This window comes from Hypanus sabinus, chromosome 16 (assembly GCF_030144855.1).
Source record: "Hypanus sabinus isolate sHypSab1 chromosome 16, sHypSab1.hap1, whole genome shotgun sequence".
NCBI classification, from domain to species: Eukaryota; Metazoa; Chordata; class Chondrichthyes; order Myliobatiformes; family Dasyatidae; genus Hypanus; species Hypanus sabinus.
The window spans coordinates 57,446,933-57,460,378 of record NC_082721.1 but is presented as its reverse complement, the minus strand read 5'-3'; the positions used below and the strand labels follow the sequence as shown (position 1 = coordinate 57,460,378).

At 42.1% G+C, this 13,446-nt stretch overlaps 1 protein-coding gene across 2 annotated transcripts in view; it reads right to left on the bottom strand.

Moving 5' to 3' along the window:
• The window catches only part of LOC132406338 (tetratricopeptide repeat protein 39A-like), a 105,818-nt gene that overhangs the window by 26,710 nt on the left and 65,662 nt on the right, over positions 1–13,446 (bottom strand). For both annotated transcript variants that reach the window (XM_059991868.1, XM_059991870.1), the window contains 3 exons: positions 11,819–11,886; positions 4,380–4,439; positions 2,674–2,835 (listed from right to left, as the gene is read on the bottom strand). In XM_059991868.1, coding sequence (XP_059847851.1) covers positions 2,674–2,835; positions 4,380–4,439; positions 11,819–11,886 — 290 coding nt within the window. The remainder of the gene's footprint in view (positions 1–2,673; positions 2,836–4,379; positions 4,440–11,818; positions 11,887–13,446) is intronic.

Genomic DNA, 13,446 nt, shown 5'->3' with positions numbered 1-13,446 from the left:
ATATCCTTGTTCCCCATGATCAATTCACCTGTTTCTGACTGTAAGGGACCTACATTTGTCTTGACCAATCTTTTTCTTTTCACATATCATCCTTCTATAGACAAGGATTTATTTAAGACTGCCCCTTATCCTGTTGTCCCACATCACCACAAGGAAATCTACTGTACCTTTTTCCTCAATATACTTATTGAATCTGCTTGCTGTCTCTCTTAATAGTTTAAATGAGAATGCAGGTGGCATGATAATCACACATGACACCAGATTCAGTAGTATAGTAGTGGATCATGATGAAAGATGCCTAAAGTTACAACAGGATATTGATCTCCTGGGAAAGTGGGCAAATTAATGGCAGATAGAGTTTAACTCAGACAAGTAATGCATTCATACATGGTCAGACTACATTCAGAGTATTGTGAGCCGTTTTGGCCCCATATTCAAGAAAGGATGAGCTGGCATTAGAGAGCGTCTAGACAAGGTTCATGAGAATGATCCCTGGAATGAAAGGCTGAGGAGCACCAAATCACTCTGGGCTGTACTTGCTGGAGTTCAGGATCTCATCGAAAACAATCAAATTTTGAAAGGCCTCGATAGTATGGACATGGAGAGGTTGTTTCCAATCGAGGGAGAGTCTGGGACCAGAGAGCACAGTTTCAGAGTACAAGGACGTCCCTCTAGATCAGAGATGAGGAGGAATTTCATTAGCCAGAGGGTGATGCATCAATGGAATTCATTGCCACAGACGGCTGTGGAGGCCAAGTCGTTGGGTATATTTAAAGCAGAGATTGATAGGTTCTTGATCAGTAAGGGTGTCAAAGGTTACAGGAAGAAGGCAGGATAGAATGACACAGTAGACTTGCTGGGCCAAATGCTGCTCCTATGTCTTATGGTCTTGTTCTGGGGAATGAAACAAAGACAGGACTTAAGACATTGAATGGGAGGGAGCTAGGAATTGTTGTTGAGCAGAGAGAATTGGGTGTACACACTCATGGTCACCTGAAAATGGGAATACAAGTAAATAGGGTGGAGGAGGAAGTGTTTGGCACTGCATTGTACAACCTTGAAGTTGTACAAAATGTTGATTAGGTCACACTTGGAATATTGTGTACAGTTCTGATTGCCACGTGACAGGAAGGAAGTAATTAAACTAGAGATGTGGAGAAAAGATTCACAAAGATGATGCTTAGATTGAGAGGCTTGAATTATGAGGAGAGATCGGATAGGTTGGGTCAGTTTTCCCTCAAGTACTGGAGGGTGAGAGGTGACATTGCAGTGGTACATAAAACAGGCATAAATACTGGAGAAGGTCAGAATCTTTCTCCCACATTAAGGGTGCGGAAAACCTGACAGCGTAGGTTTAAGGTGAAAGGAAATCAGGGGGTTACCTTAGTGTAGCAGCTAGCCAAATTGTATTACAGTGCCAGCAATCACTGTTGGGGTTCAATTCTCAGTGCATCCATGTGGGTTTCCTCCCACATTCCAAACATATACAGGTTGGTTAGAAGTTGTTGGCATGCTACTGAAAGCAAGGTAACATTTTCAGGCAGTCCCTAGAACAATCCTTGATGCAAATGATGCATTTCACTGTGTGTTTTGATGTTTCAAGGCATATGAGAAAAATAAAGCTAATCTAATGTTTCACACAAAGAGTCGTTGATATCTGGAATGAGCTGCCAAGGGAGTTGGTGGAAGAAATTGGTGTAACAACATAAAAGAGGCACCAGGATAGGTACCTGAATGAACAGGGCATAGAGTGATGAGGAATTAAAGCAGGCAAGTGGGTTTAATGTAGATAGACATGATGGTCAGCACAAATGATGGGCAGAAGGGTCTGTTTCTATGTCATGTGATTCTATACCTAGAAAATAGTTACTGTGGGCTGGAGTTGTTTTGGTGAGACAGAGGCTGAGGAGAGAATTAATGAGGAACATAAATCAATAAGCAGACCAGACAGAGAGAGCAGGAAGGATATAAATTCCTTGGCAAAGAGAACACAGAATGGCATGGTAGTGTAATGGTTAGTGCAATCACTTTACAGCGCCAGCTATCACCAATGGAGGGTTCAATTGCCACTGCTGTCTGTAAGGAGCTTGTACATCTCCCCATGATCGCGTGGGTTTCCTCCCACATTCCAAAGACAGACGAGTGACGGTTCGTAAGTTGTCAACATGTTACTTGGCGACACTTGTGGGCAGCCTCCAGCACAATCTTTGCTGATATGATTTGCCACAAGCAGCACTTTTCACTACAAAATAAACAAAAGAGATTGCGCCAATGCTGGAAATCCAGAGTAAAATGCACAAAATGCTGGAAGTCAGGAGGTCAGGCAGCACCTATGAAGAGAAATAAACAGTCGACATTTCAGGCCAAGTTCTGATGAAGAGACTCAGCTCAAAGTGTCAACTGTTTAATCTTTTCCACATATTTCACTATATATTTCATTAGATTTAAAGAATGAGGACAAGGATTAGAGGGAAGGTGAGAAGATGGAAGAGGCAGAAATCATCTCCACGCTTAACGTGGCTGGATGAGCACTCTGACCACTGACCGCCAGCCTGAGCTGTCAGCCAAGATTACACTTCACCTCTTTATCGATCAGCACAGATGCAGGCTCAATGGCTTCCTCCATAAGGCAAGTGCTGAGGACAGCCCTTTGCCACACCCAAAGTCCCTCACCTTAGACCAGCGGCTCTCTTTGCTGAGGAGGTCTGCGTAGAAGTAAGCCATCTTCCACAGCCGCTTGTAAGTGAAGCACCACATCAGCTCCCAGTAACACATGTGGTGGAACTGCTTCCACACCTGCTGCGCAGCACATCCCTCCTCGAATCTCTGGATTGCCTGTGTGGAACACCACAAAACTCACCTTACCACAGAGCTCCCTCCAACAGAACAAAACCACAGGTCCAACTGCACTTGTGGTACCCTGTACAATTGGACAGCATGCTAGCACAATGCTATTACAGCACCTGCTACCCAGGTTCAATTTCCACCACTGACTGTAAGGAGTCTGCACGCTCTCCCAGTGGATTTCCTCTGGTTGCTCCAGAATTCTTCCACAATCCAAAGATGTATGGGTTAGTAGGTTCATTGGTCACTTGGATGTGATTGGGCAGCATGGGTTCGTTGGGTCAGAGGGTCTGTTACCGTGCACTAAATAAAACAAATAAATAAATTCTGGTTTTCCCAATATTGGAAGGTGGAGGCTTTGGAGGGGATGCAGAGGAGGTTCACCAGGATGCTGCCTGGATTGGAGAGTATGACCTACAAGGAAAGTTTGGACAGACTTTGGGTGTTCTCCCTAGAGAACTGGAGGCTCAGGGGAAACCTGATCAAACTATCTGAAATTACAAAAGGCATAGATAGACTAGTCAGGCAGAATCTTTTCCAAGCGTTGAGAATCAAATACTACACGACAGGCATTTAACATGAAAGGGGGTAGGGTTAAAGAAGATCTGTGGGGCAAGTTACTTGCAGAGAGTGGCGGGTGCTGGAATGTGCTGCCAAGGCTGGTGACAGAGGTGTTTGAGGGTCTTAAACAGATACATAAATGAGCAGGGAATGGAGGAATAGGATTCATCTGCAGGCAGAAGAGAAGACATAGATAGGGGAAGTCTCCCGTGATCCCTGAACTCTTCCAATCCAGGCCTATCCTTGCTCTCCATGCCTTTAGATGTCAAAGACATAACTTTTGTTTTTATAATCCTTCCCTGAAGCATCTTCTCCACAGAAAAGGCATTACATAAATCCATGTTGGTACTAACTGATCTGCAGAAACCATTCTGCCACTATTGAGAGAAGTCAACAAGATAATTGGGGCTGTTAATGCACAACATACACCCTTCCCCTACTGTTGAAACTATCCACTGGGGGTCCAGTAGTTCTCGCTGGAATTTTGAAGAATGAGAGGGGATCTCAATTAAACCTATCGAATATTGAAAGGTCTGGAAAGATTGGATGTGGTGAGGTTGTTTGCAATAGTGAGCAAGTCTAGGGCCAGAAGGCACAACCTCAGAATACAAGGACACCTCTTTAGAAGAGAGACGAGGAGAAATTTCTTTCGCCAGAGGATGGTGAAACTGTGGAATTCATTGCTACAGATGGCTGTGGAGGCCAAGACATCGAGTATATTTAAAACAAAGATTGATAGTCTCCTGCTTAATAAGGGTGTCAAAGGTTACAAAGAGAAGGTCATGATGATGGGATTAAGAGGGATAACAAATCATCCATGGTGGACCATGATGGAGCAGACTCAATGGACCAAATAGCCTAATTCTGCTCCTATGTCTTATAATGTTAGAGAACGATCCCACAACCAATGACTGGATAACTATACCAGATTGCTCCCAATCAACACAACACAAACACACAGTAAAGGTTCTGACCTTATCGAGATTTCCCTGGATTTCTTCTATTCTTCCCGAAAAGAACAGGAATATTGCACTCTGCAGGAGAGAAAAATAGCACAACATGATCTCATTGTATCTGAGCGTGGTGAGGTGGTGAGGTAGATCAGCTGGGAAAGGGGAAAATGGGAAACAAGAGGAAGCAGGAAAAGGGGAACTGGGGTTCAAGCATCCAGACTTTGATTGATGGTTATCTGTGAAAAGTTTGTACATTCTCCCTGCCACTTCATGGTCCAGTATCCTCCCACGTCTAAAAGACCCTTTTTGTTCAGGCTTTCATTTTGAAATATAGCCTTGCCAACTTTAATTATGAAATTCAGTTGGATCACGTCAGGGGGGCAGCCAATTAGTTTTTCCTCTCAGACTAAACTACAAATACATAATCCTGTGTTGTCCTTGTTTCATTTTTGCTACTAAAATAATCATCTTTTTACTTACTCAATTGTATGTGTGATTGCTGCCTAAATGAAGAAGCCAGGATACAGCTTGGATGCTATATCCTGACTCACGTGTTTAGTCAAGCGGAGTCTGGTGTACTGCTGAATTGCATACTTTCTACTTCACTCTCAAGGGGCGTAGTAGACCCTTAATGCTCAAAGTTCAAAGCAAATTTATTATCGATGTATGCAAACCTTATACAATGTTAAGATTAATTTGGAAGATGAAATGGCCACTGAGAATACCCTGAGTGTATATGATGGTCAAAGAAGCGGGGGAATTGATGAGAGAGACTAGGTTAGAGAGAAATAAATGAGGGTGGTCCCATGAGCTGTCTTAGACTAAAAGGGCTGAAAGGCCTCTTTCTAGCTCTGAAACAATGGCAATCAACTTAAAACTGGCTCTGCAGCTCACCAGCACAGTTTCTCCCCATTTTCACTCATTTGCTAGTCACATGACACTGAAATCACAGTCCTTTGTCGACAAACTGAGTGTGGACAAAATGCATCAGTGATTCCACAAACAGTTAACAAAGGATCTCGTCATTTGCATCTTGGAGGTGGAAGGGAGTTTGTGTATTACACACAGATCTGTGATCCTGCGATTTACTGGTGGTTATGATGGAAAATGGGTGTTACTACATTAGTCAGACTGCCCCTCAGCAGATCACCAGAGGGAATATGGTTCATTCAACTCACAGAAGGTGAGAGATGCAAACATCCCAAACTCATCTAAACAAAACTGAAAATGCTGTAAACACTTAGTAGGTCAGGCAGTGTCTATGGAGAAACAGAGTTAACATTTCTGTTTGAAATCCCTGTGTTGGGATCATTAGATTCTTCATTCTGGCAAAAGTTGAGAGTTGAAACATCGACCATTTCTCTCTCCACAGACACTTGCTAAGTGTTTCCACCATTGTTGGCTTTAGATTTCAAACACCTGTAGTTTTGGTGATTTTGATTCCCAAATTTATTTGTAGTGTCCATTGTGGAGGCTTTGGAGGATGCAGAGGTTTACCAGGGCATTAGCCTCCCCACCATCAAGGACATCTTCAAAAAGTGATGCCTCAGGAAGTGGCATCTATCATGAAGGACCCTCACTATCCAGAACATGCCCTTTTCTCAATACTACCATCAGGGAGAAGGTACAGGAGCCTGAAGATGTACACTCAATATTTTAGGAACAGCTTCTTACCCTCTGCTATCAGATTTCTAAACAGTCCATGAACTCATCAACACTAACTCACTGTTTTGTCCTCATCAGGGGATCAGAGGTGGAGAGGGTTAGCAACTTTAAATTCCTCGGTGTTAACATTTACGGGGATATGTCCATGGTCCAGCATGTAACTGCCGTCATGAAGAAAGCATGGCAGTGCCTCTACTTCTTTAGAAGCTTACAAATGTCATCTAAAACTTAGCATGTCATCTAAAACTTCGACTAACTCCTATAGATGTGTCATGGAGAGTAGCCTGCATCATAACCTGCTATGGAAACACTGATGCCCTTGAACGGGAAAACTATAAAAAGTAGCAGATACAGCCCAGTCCATCACGGGCAAAGCTCTCCCCACCAATGAGCACATCTGCATTAAGTACTACCACAAGAAAGCAATATCCATCAGCAAAGACCCCCACCATCCAGGCCATGCTTCCTTCTCACTACTGCCAGTACAGTAGGTACAGTAGCCTCAGGAGCCACACCACCATGTTCAGGAACAGTTATTACTCTTCAGCCATCAGGGGATAACTACACTCAATTTCACTCATCCCATCACTGAACTATGGACTCACTTTCAAGGACTTCCATCTCTTGTTCTCAATATTTATTGATTATTTACTCTTTTTTTTTCTTTCTTTTTGTATTTGCTGTTTTTTGTCTTTTACAGACTAGTTGTCTGTCCATACTGCTCAGTACGGTCTTTCATCAATTCTAGCGTTTTCCTCTTATCTACTATGAATGCCCGCAAGAAAATGTATCTCAGGATTGTATATGGTGACATACATAGACTTTGATAATAGATTTACTTTGAACTTTTTTTGCACTATATATTTATATATTACTATTGTAATTTATAGTAATGTTTATTTACTGCATTGTGTAGCTGCTACAAAACAAATTTTGTGACATATGTTAGTGATAATGAACCTGACTCTGATGCTGTCTGGATTAAAGACATGAGCTATCAGTTGAGGTTTGACAAACTTGGGATATTTTCTCTCAAAAATACACTCAAAAACTTCTATAGATGTATCATGGAGAGCATTCTGACGGGCTGCATCACAGGCTGGTATGGAGGGGCTACCGCACAGGACCGAAAGAAGCTGCAGAAGGTTGTAAATCCAGTCAGCTCTATCTTGGGCACTAGCCTACAAAGTACCCAGGACATCTTTAGGGAATGGTGTCTCAGAAAGGCAGCGTCCATTATTAAGGACCTCCAGCACCCAGGGCGTGCTCTTTTCTCACTGTTGCCATCAGGTAGGAGATACAGAAGCCTGAAGGCAAACACTCAGCGATTCAGGAACAGCTTCTTCCCCTCTGCCATCCGATTCCTGAATGGACTTTGAGGCTTTGGACACTACCTCAATTTTTAAAATGCAGTATTTCTGTTTTTGCACATTTTTAATCATCTATTCAATATGTGTAATTTACTTATTTATTATGTTTTATTTTATTTATTATTACTATTTTTCTTTGTCTCTGCTAGATTATATATTGTATTGAACTGCTGCTGCTAAGTTACCAAATTTCACGTCACATGCCGGTGATAGTAAACCTGATTCTGATTCTGCAGTAGCCGAGGCTGAGGGGAGATCTGACAGAGGTTTGTAAGATTATGAAACTCACAGATTAGACAGCCTGCATCTTTTCCCCCAAGGATCAAAATGTCTAAAACCTGACGGAACGCATTTAAGATGAGTGGGAAAATTCAATGGCGATGTTTGAGCTAAGTTTTTTTACAAAATGGTGGGTGCCTGGAGTGTGCCTCGAGGAGTGGTAGTAGAGGCAAATAAGGCAGAGGTGTTCAAAAGGCTCTTATGTAGATAGGGTGTGCAGAGAATGAAGGAATACGGGTTTTGCATAGGAAAAGTTGATTAATTTACTTGGGCATTCCTGGTGCCAGGGTCCAGAATGTTTCTGATCACGTCCAAGATATCCTGAAGTGGGAGGGTGAGGAGTCAGAGGTCGTGGTACATATAGGTACCAATGACATAGGTAGGAAAAGGTAAGAGGTCCTGAAAGGAGAATATAGGGAGTTAAGAAGGCAATTGAGAAGAAGGACTGCAAAGGTGGAATGAGGTGGAGGATAAATGCATGGCTGAGGGATTGGAGCAGGGGGAGGGATTCAAGTTTCTGGATCATTGGGACCTCTTTTGGGGCAGGTGTGACCTGTACAAAAAGGACAGGTTGCACTTGAATCCGAGGGGGACCAATATCCTGGTGGGGAGATTTGCTAAGGCTACTGGGGAGAGTTTAAACTAGAATGGTTCAGGGGTGGGAATCAAATTGAAGAGACTAGGAGAGAGGAGGTTAGTTCACAAATAGAGAAAGCTAGTAGGCAGTGTGAGAGGGAGGATAGGCAGGCAATAGAGAAGGAGAGCGCTCAGACTGAAGATGTAAGGGAGTAGGAAGAAAAAGAAGATAGTAAAGTTGTTTGCACCATTAGGGATAAACAGAGAGTAAGAGGTGGAGAATTTCTTAAATGCATCTATTTTAATGCTAGGAGCATTGTAAGAAAGGTGGATGAGCTTAGAGCATGGATTGATACCTGGAAATATGATGTTGTAGCTATTAGTGAAACATGGTTGCAGGAAGGGTGTGATTGGCAACTAAATATTCCTGGATTTAGTTGCTTCAGGTGTGATAGAGTAGGAGGGGCCAGAGGAGGAGGTGTTGCATTGCTTGCCCGAGAAAATCTTATGGCGGTGCTTTGGAAGGATAGATTAGAGAGCTCCTCTAGGGAGACTATTTGGGTGGAATTGAGGAATGGGAAAGGTGTAGTAACACTGATAGGAGTGTATTATAGGCCACCTAATGGGGAGCGTGAGTTGGAAGAGCAAATGTGTAAGGAGATAGCAGATATTTGTAGTATATTGTAGATATTTGTAGATATTGTGATTGTGTGGGAGATTTTAATTTTCTACACGTAGACTGGGAAGCTCATTCTGTAAAAGGGCTGGATGGTTTAGAGTTTGTGAAATGTGTGCAGGATAGTTTTTTGCAACAATACATAGAAGTACCGACTAGAGATGGGGCAGTGTTGGATCTCCTGTTAGGGAGTGAGATAGGTCAGGTGACAGAGGTATGTGTTGGGGAGCATTTCTGGTCCAGTGATCACAATGCCATTAGTTTCAATATAATTATGGAGAAGGACAGGACTGGACCCAGGGTTGAGATTTTTGATTGCAGAAAGGCTAACTTTGAGGAGATGCGAAAGGATTTAGAAGGAATGGATTGGGACAATTTGTTTTATGGGAAGGATGTAATAGAGAAATGGAGGTCATTTAAAGGTGAAATTTTGAGGGTATAGAATCTTTAAGTTTCAGTTAGGTCGAAAGGAAAGGTTAAAAGTTTAAGAGAGCCATGGTTTTCAAGGGATATTGGAAACTTGGTTCAGAAAAAGAGAGGTCTACGATAAATATAGGCAGCATGGAGTAAATGAGGAGCTCAAGGAATATAAAGAATGTAAAAAGAATCTTAAGAAAGAAATTAGAAAACCTTGTTTTGGCAAGTAAGGTGAAAATAAATCCAAAGGGTTTCTACAGTTATATTAATAGCAGAAGTATAGTGAGAGATAAAATTGGTCCCTTACAGAATCAGAGTGGACAGTTATGTGAACAATTTCTTTTCTTCGGTATTCACTAAGGAGAAGGATATTGAATTGTGTAAGGTAAGGGAAACAAGTAGGGTAGTTATGGAAACTCTGATGATTAAGGAAGAGGAAGTACTTGTGCTTTTAAAGAATATAAAAGTGGATAAGTCTCCGGACCCTGACAGGATGTTCCCTAGGACCTTGAGGGAAGTTAGTGCAGAAATAGCAGGGGCTCTAACAGAAATATTTCAAACGTCATTAGAAATGGGGATGGTGCCGGAGGATTGGCATATTGCTCATGTGGTTCCACTGTTTAAAAAGTATTCTAAGAGTAAACCTAGCAATTATCAGCCTGTAAGTTTGACGTCAGTGGTGGGTAAATTAATGGAAAGTATTCTTAGAGATGGTATATATAATTATCTGGATAGACAGGATTAGGAACAGTTAATGTGGATTTGTGCGTGGAAAGTCATGTTTTACAAATCTTATTGAATTTTTTGAAGAGGTTACTAGGAAAGTTGACGAGGGTAAAGCAGTGAATGTTGTCTATATGGACTTCAGTAAGGCCTTTGACAAAGTTCCACACAGAAGATTAGTTAGGAAGGTTCAATCGTTAGGAACTAATATGGATTCAACAGTGGCTGGATGGAAGATGCCAGAGAGTAGTGGTGGATAACTGTTTGTCAGGTTGGGGGCCGGTGACTAGTGGTGTGCCTCAGGGATCTGTACTGGGTCCAATGTTGTTTGTCATATACTTTAATGATCTGGATGATGGGGTGGTAAATTGGATTGGTAAGTATGCAGATGATACTAAGATAGGTGGCGTTGTGGATAATGAAGTAGGTTTTCAAAGCTTGCAGAGCAATTTAGGCCAATTAGAAGAGTGGGCTGAAAGATGGCAGATGGAGTTTAATGCTGATAAGTGTGAGGTGCTACATTTTGGTAGGAATAATCCAAATAGGACATACATGGTAAATGGTAGGGCATTGAGGAATGCAGTAGAACATTTTGATCTAGGAATAACGGTGCATAGTTCCCTGAAGATGGAATCTCATGTGGATAGGGTGGTGAAGAAAGCTTTTGGTATGCTGGCCTTTATAAATCAGGGCATTAAGTATAGGAGTTGGGATGTAATGTTAAAATTGTGCAAGGCATTGGTGAGGCCAAATTTGGAGTATTGTGTACAGTTCGGGTCACAGAATTATAGGAAAGATGTCAACAAAATAGAGAGAGTACAGAGGAGATTTACTAGAATGTTGCCTGGGTTTCAGCACCTAAATTACAGAGGAAGGTTGAACAAGTTAGGTCTTTATTCTTTGGAGCGTAGATGGTTGAGGGGGGACTTGATAGAGATATTTAAAATTATGAGGGGGATAGATAGAGTTGACGTGGCTAGGCTTTTTCCATTGAGAGTAGCGGAGATTCAAACAAGAGGACGAGTTGAGAGTTAGGGGGCAAAAGTTTAGGGGTAACACAAGGGAGAACTTCTTTACTCAGAGAGTGGTAGCTGTGTGGAACGAGCTTCCAGTAGAAGTGGTAGAGGCAGGTTTGATATTGTCATTTAAAGTAAAATTGGATTGGTATATGGACAGGAAAGGAATGGAGGGTTATGGGCTGAGTGCAGGTCAGTGGGACTAGGTGAGAGTAAGCATTTGGCACGGTCTACAAGGGCCGAGATAGCCTGTTTTTGTGCTGTAATTGTTATATGGTTATATCTGATTACTGATTGAATTAGTTCAACATAACATTGTGGGCTGAAAAATCCGTCCCTGTACTATACATTTCTCTTGTCTCTGGAGAAGAAAAGCTGATCCCACACCACCAGTTATTACCCTATAACCACCAGTGTGGATAATTTCACTCACCTCAACTCTGAACAGACTATGCAATCTATAGACCCACTTTCAAGTACTCTACAACTGATGTTCTCAGTATTATTTATTCATTTTATTTGCCTAATTTGTCTTTTTTTTACATTGGTGGTTTATCAGTCTTTGTTTATGCAGAGATTTTTTCCCCATAAATTCTATTTCTTTATTTCCTAATAGATACCTGCAAGAAAATGAATTCACTGTAGTATACAGTAACATATACGTACTTTGATAATAAATTTACTTTGACTTTGGATAGTCCCTGTGAATGATTAAAAAGCACAAGGTGAGGCTCCCACCTTAGGGTATCGTGTGAGATAAGGTTGAAGTAGAACCACTGCATCTGTGACATCGTCCTCACCCGTTCCTGTACCAAGATAAAACAAAACGAGTTGGCACAGGATTTCAGACCCTGGCAGCTCGGTGGATCTGCTGATCCAGGAGAAAAGCACTCGAGTGCACCCTCCTACTTCCAGGGAAGTTCCACAGGGAAAGTGCAGCCATGGAGAGACGGAACAAACAGGCCCTTCAGCCCACTGAGTCCATGCCTCCCATCAACCATTTTTTTTGACATTCTCATCAATTCCCTCTAAATCCTCCCACTGATGCTTACATGTGAAGTATATTTACATGTAGATTGCTTTCCATGTAAATGCAGTCATATTTACATAAACAGTACATCGCTACTTTGCTCTATTTATGCACTATTTTATATATCTATCATAACTTAGCAGTACAACAAAACTACAAATTTGTTAGTGATAATAAACCTGGGTCTGATTTTGAATTTGTGGCAGCCAGTTACCTTACCAACCCACACAGCTCTGGGATGTGGGATGAAACTGCAGCCCTCAAGGGAAACCCATTGGGTAACTGGGAGATTGTGTAGACTTCATACAGACAGCACCCAAAGTCAGGGTCAAACCCAGGTCTTTACTGGGTTTGTGTGATTGTGGCTTTACTGGCCTTGCCTCTGTGTTGCGCAGCATCAGCCACTGAGCGGCTAAGGAAATTCCTCCTCATCTCTGTTCTGGAAGGACATCCTTCTTTTCAGAGACGGTGCCCTCTGGTCCCAGACTCTCCCACTACAGGAAACATCCTCACCATGTCCACTCTTTCTAGGTCTTTCAATATTTGATAGGTTTCAATGAGATTCTCCCTCATTCTTCTAAACTCCAGCAAGTAAAACCCAGGGCCATCGAACGCTCCTCATATACTAACCCTTTTATTCCCAGGATCATTTTCATAAAACTTCTCTGGACCCTCCCCAATGCCAGCAGATCCTTTCTTGGATATGGTGCCTAAATCTGCTCACAATACTTCAAATGAGGAATGCCTTATAAAAGCTCATCACTATATCCTTTTGTTTATATTCTAGTCCTCTCAAAATGAATATTAACATTTCATTTGCCATCCTCGCTACCATCTCAACCTGCAACCTCTTGCAGAAACCTGGCTTCAGGAGAACATCCACCTACAGGCCATGACACTCTGGGACATGGGCTGTTTTTTTAAATTTCTTTTGAAACTGTAATTTTTACTGCTATCATAATTATACGTATGTGCTACATGTGCTGTGTATGGCTGTTGTTTCCACGTTTTGTACCTTGGACCCAGAGGAACAGTTTTGCTTGGATGTATTCATGTGTACAATTAAACTTGAACTTACCCTTAGAGAATCCTGCATGAGGCCTCCCAAGTCCCTTTGCACCTCTGATTTCTGAATTTGCTCCCTGTTTAGAAAATAGTCTATACCTTTATTCCTTCTACTAAAGTGCATGACTATATATTTCCCCATGCTGTATTCCATCTGCCATTTTTTGTTGCCCAATCTCCTCATCTAAGTCCTTCTGCAGACTCCGTTTCCTCAAAACATCTGCCCCTCCACCTATTCTTGTATCATTCACATCACTGGCAATGGAATCTT